This window comes from Gouania willdenowi, chromosome 21 (genome assembly GCF_900634775.1).
Source record: "Gouania willdenowi chromosome 21, fGouWil2.1, whole genome shotgun sequence".
Lineage (NCBI taxonomy): Eukaryota > Metazoa > Chordata > Actinopteri > Blenniiformes > Gobiesocidae > Gouania > Gouania willdenowi.
This window is the reverse complement of record NC_041064.1, coordinates 400,001-405,338: the sequence shown is the minus strand read 5'-3', so window position 1 is coordinate 405,338 and position 5,338 is coordinate 400,001. Positions and strand designations below refer to the sequence as shown.

Here is a 5,338-nt window from a genome sequence, read left to right as displayed (position 1 = left end):
ATTTATAATAGGCTTTATTTTACACATGTGTAAACAAATCGTTCTATTGGATAAATAAATAAATACAGTTCATGTTGTTGTGTTCTGTCTTTTGGTAAGTTAGTAGTTTGTGAGCCAAGGTTTGATAAAGTCATCTGTCCTCAGGTGGTCCAGCAGAGGGAGCAGGAACCCATATGGACCAGATGTTTACTGGTTCTTTAGGACACCAGTCCTTTTACTGGGAGGAGAAACCAGCAGGATGAGCCTGTTGGAACCAGGACCAACCACTAGGATCCATCCTCGACCTGGACCTGGACTTTCTGCTGGTACCAGGAGACCAGGACCAGTCTGTGGACCAGTCTGTGGACTGGTCCACAGACTGGTCTGTCCTTCTGCCTCACAGAACCATAGGACACGTGATCTACTGTAGAGTGTTTATTGTTACAAAATGAAAAACTCTGAGACTTATCAAGCTTGTGTGTGTGTGTGTGTGTGTGTGTGTGTGTGTGTGTGCGTGCGTGCGTGCGTGCGTGTGTGTGTGTCTGTGTGTGTGTGTGTGTGTGTGTGTGTAACCCCATTGTTAAAATCATCCCACAGTTTTACAGTGAGAAAGCTTCATGCCTTATAAAGACAAAGCAGCTGCAACACACACACACAGACACACACACACACACACACACACACACACACACACACACACACACACACACACACACACACACACAGACACACACACACACACACAGACACACACACACACACAGACACACACACACACACACACACACACACACACACACACAGACACACACACACACACACACACACACACAGAGAGAGAGACGGAAACAGAAAGAAAAGCTGAAGCCAACCCAACAAGGGCATGGATAGCAGAGGCAGAGGTGTGTGTGTGTGCGTGCGTGTGTGTGTGTGTGTGTGTGTGTGTGTTAGAGAAACCTTGTCGGTTCTTCAGACTCTTCAACCTGAACATCAAAGGCCCAGTGATGCTGGTGTTCTAAAGCAGCTGGTGAACGTGTTAACTGGTGACTGGGTCTGAGTCTTAGCTTAGCTGGTCATCAGTTAACACAGACACCAGTTTGATCAGAACAGCAGTTAAGCTGGACCTGCTGACGGAGGTTCTACTGGTGTGATGACAGAAAGATGATATAATGGATCATTTCATGTCATTTCAAAACATTTCCAGAACATTCCACACATTTTGGTCTTAAACAATTTAGAAACATTTTATGAAATTATTTTTCTTTATGTGACTTTTATTTTGGGTTATTTCACGTGAATATTGTAAATCCTTCACATGAGGACATTGTAGCTTAGCTCTGTGTCTGATTATCATTTTATTTATATCATTTATATTGTTTTTTAGTTTTTCAAACACAGAATTTCTTGAGACCAAAGTCTTGAAAATGACATAAATGACCCTGAGTTATTAATGTTTGTTTTTGTTGTTTCACTGATTATTTACCAACACCAGCAACGACAGAGAGAATATTAACCATAATGGAATACTGTGTGTGTGTGTGTGTGTGTGTGTGTGTGTGTGTTTTCAGTCCATTCCTGACCATAAAAGGATGTTTGAGTCACTTGTGATGTAACACCATCAGTTGAGTTCTTACACACACACACACACACAGATGTGAGGGGGCGGGGCTTCATGGGGCTTTAATCGGCTCTGTTTACTCTCTCTCTCTCCATCTGTCTGATGCTTGGTCGCCCAGTCTGTCAGCAGGAGGTCCAGGAGGAGGAAGACCAGGACCAGAGGAACGGACCAGGAGCAGCAGGAGGTGGACCAGGGGTCCAGGGAGGTGTGCAGGGCCCAGTCATTAGGAGTTAGACCAGGACCAAAACCACTGCATCTTCAGGGACCTGCTGATGGCCTTCAAGGCAAATCTACGAGGTGTCCGGCCCCGTCCTGAGGAGAAGACCCCTTCCCCCCCTCAGGTGGATTTCCGCAGTGTTTTGGGAAAGAAGGGGACCAATGGTGGCAAGGCACTGAGCGGCGAGAATGCCAAGAGCCCTGGAGACTTCCGCTCTGTGCTGGGCAACAAGAAGAAGGTGGAGGCTGAGAAGAACGGACAGCCCGTCCAGGACAACACCCACAACTGTGTGGATGGAGAGGTGCCCGAGGGCCCCCCCACAGGAAGGGGGCCGGGACCAGAGTTTGTGGAGACGCTGAGCGACGTGACAGTGCTGGATGGACAAAAGCTCCACCTGCAGTGTTGCCTCAACACCCAGGACGCCTCTGTCACCTGGACCCTGGAGGGAAAGGTCATCAAAGCCTCCAAGTTCATCCTCCTCAGCTACAAAGGTCAGAGGTCACCAAGCTCTGCCCACAAATACCCACAATCTCCCACTGTCCTGTGTGTGTGTATGTATGTGTGTGTGTGTGTGTGTGTGTGTGTGTATGTGTGTGTGTGACTCCAATAAAACAGGGCCTGAAAGTGTAGCCCTGCCCCTTTACTCTTTGAATCTGCTCAACCAGCGCTGCTACATGCTAAGCTAACTCAAACACATGTGTGACTGGTGGTTACAAGCTAAGCTAATATGTGTGACTGGTGGCTACACGCTAAGCTAACATGTGGGACTGGTGGCTACAAGCTAAGCTCACATGTGTTACTGGTCGCTACAACCTAAGCTAACATGTGGGATTGGTAGCTACGAGTTAAACTAACATGTGGGACTGGTGGCTACGAGCTAAGCTAACATTTATTACTGGTGGCTACAAGCTAAGCTAACATGTGTGACTGGTGGCTACAAGCTAAGCTAACATGTGTTACTGGTAGCTACGAGCTAAACTAACATGTGGGACTGGTGGCTACAAGCTAAGCTAACATGTGGGACTGGTGGCTACAAGCTAAGCTAATATGTGGGACTGGTGGCTACAAGCTAAGCTAACATGTGTTACTGGTAGCTACAAGCTAAGCTAACATGTGTTACTGGTAGCTACGAGCTAAGCAAACATGTGGGACTGGTGGCTACAAGCTAAGCTAATATGTGGGACTGGTGGCTATAAGCTAAGCTAACATGTGTTACTGGTAGCTACGAGCTAAGCTAACATGTGGGACTGGTGGCTACAAGCTAAGCTAACATGTGGGACTGGTGGCTACAAGCTAAGCTAACATGTGGGACTGGTGGCTACAAGCTAAGCTAACATGTGGGACTGGTGGCTACAAGCTAAGGTTTACTTATTTTGTGGCACTGACCGCTATAATCAGTAATATCAGGTATGAAAAGTTTCCCCGTCTTTCGGTTCATATCTGTGGTGCAGAGGAAGATCAATGTGTGAAAACGCTGCCTGTGATTGGCTGTAACGTTACAGGTGGGTTTAAGGGAAAATTGTAAAAGTTAAATTAAAAAAACCTCAACACAGGTATGGATGAGAATTGATAAGATATTAACAATTTAATTCTTCTTAAGGATTTGATTCTTTTTTGGTAAGAAAGGAGAACAAACAGACTCAGTCGTTTTCCTCTTTCCTTCCTCAGTGAGAGGGGGAGGAGCTAGAGACAGACCAGGTGACTCTGAGCCAATCAGTCTGTCCCACGTCATCGTCATCGCAATTAAATGCATGAGAAGGAATTCATTTAAACTTAACATTTAGGGCCTATCATACAAGTCTAGATTAGCTCTTATCTTGCTAACTTCCAGGATTTAATCAGTGTGTGCTGGACTATGAAACTCGCTAACGTCTTACAGAGCTAAATCACCATGGTAACTTAGGCTGAACAAAACCTGGTCGGTACCACGTTTTGTTCTGGCGAGGATCTGAGCGAGTCTTAAAGCCCCGCCTCCTGACCAATCAGATCTCTTAGAAAACGACCTACCCATTGATAGAAGATCCTGGTTGGTGCAGATTTGACGGCTTAGTTTATAATCCTTTCATTTACTGATGACATAATTTAGGAAAGATATAGATTTATATCTGATAGACTGATCTACAGTCAGCTGATGAAGTCTGTCTCTGTATGTGCAGACAGGTGAAGTCATTAATTAATTAATTAATTTAGTCATTAATTCATACGCTATAGTGAGGCTGACATCATCATCAGGAACATACTATAGTAAACAATGTGTTCTCAGTGTGTGATAAATAGATCTACCTGAATAGAAACACGTGTGTGCTGTAATAAAGTTTAACTGCAGAGCTCTGTCTGTTTATCATCCAATAGATTAATATCATTAATAATCTCACACGTTTACACATTAACAGTATCAGCAGCTTCCTGTTTTCTCATTCCTGTCTTTTCTGTAACAACAGGTTGTTTTTGGTCTGAATTATGAATTTTAATTATTCATCATTTTAAACTCAAGCTGAACACCTAACCTGGTCAGGACCAAGTTATGAAGTGGATCAGATCTGAATTGAGTATAAAAGCTCCGCCTCCTGCTGTGCTGCACTAACACTGTTGCTCTTCACTGTCATCATAGGTTTATATTTATTATATTTATTTAAGATCATAAACTGATCCTCCTGTGACAGTTCTCTCCATTGATTGGTCAGACACTGCAAGCTCCACCCCTTTCATGTGCACGTAGCGAGGCTGTAATCACTTAGCTTAAATTAGTGTGTTGTGATCGACCGTCATAGGACAGCGTCTTTCTGACAGGAAATGTTTGGTTAATTGAAGCTCGCTAACAGAGATTAATCCAGGATATAATTCTCTAGATTTGTAGTACTTAGTTAGTTAGTTAGTTAGTTAGTTAGTTAGTTAGTTAGTTAGTTAGTTAGTTAGTTAGTTAGTTAGTTAGTTAGTTAGTTAGTTAGTTACTTAGTTAGTTAGTTAGTTAGCTAGCGAGTATGTTAGTTAGCAGTGACGTACCGTGACCACTAGGGTTGGGTAGGCACGTTGCAAATGTAGACCACCAATGACAATTTCATATGTTTCTGCTGTCAAGTGTTAATTCAATTCAAATAAATTTTATTTGTATAAAGCAATTTACAACAAAATCATCTCAATGCACTTATCAAAATATAAAATTCATAATAAGAAAGAAAAAACCCAAAAAGATCCACATGAACAAGTATTTATCATCTAACAAAATCAACATCATAAACACCATTAAAGAAACATAAACATTATTTAATATAGCCTCCATACTCTCCAACAAGATATATCTCATGACATGACAGCACATCTGTTGTTTGTGTTGGAAACACAGAAACATGGAGAAAATGACAACAACAACAACTCAGAACATCCTCAGTGAGGAGCATCCACAAAGTCAATCCTTCCTTTTGTTCCATTCACTGTAGAAAGAACCAACAATGTTCTGACCTTATCATTGCTGAAGGTCTGGTAGCTCAGGTGTTGGTCTCCATCTTTTAAAAGATGTTGTTTTT

The 5,338-nt window shown here is 43.0% G+C and overlaps 1 protein-coding gene across 1 annotated transcript in view; it reads left to right on the top strand.

Moving 5' to 3' along the window:
- Positions 1-1,697: 1,697 nt before the first annotated feature.
- mylkb (myosin light chain kinase b) overlaps positions 1,698-5,338 on the top strand; it is a 25,510-nt gene continuing 21,869 nt past the window's right edge. Inside the window, exon 1 of the mRNA XM_028435610.1 lies at positions 1,698-2,305. Coding sequence (XP_028291411.1) covers positions 1,870-2,305 — 436 coding nt within the window. The 5' untranslated portion in view covers positions 1,698-1,869. The remainder of the gene's footprint in view (positions 2,306-5,338) is intronic.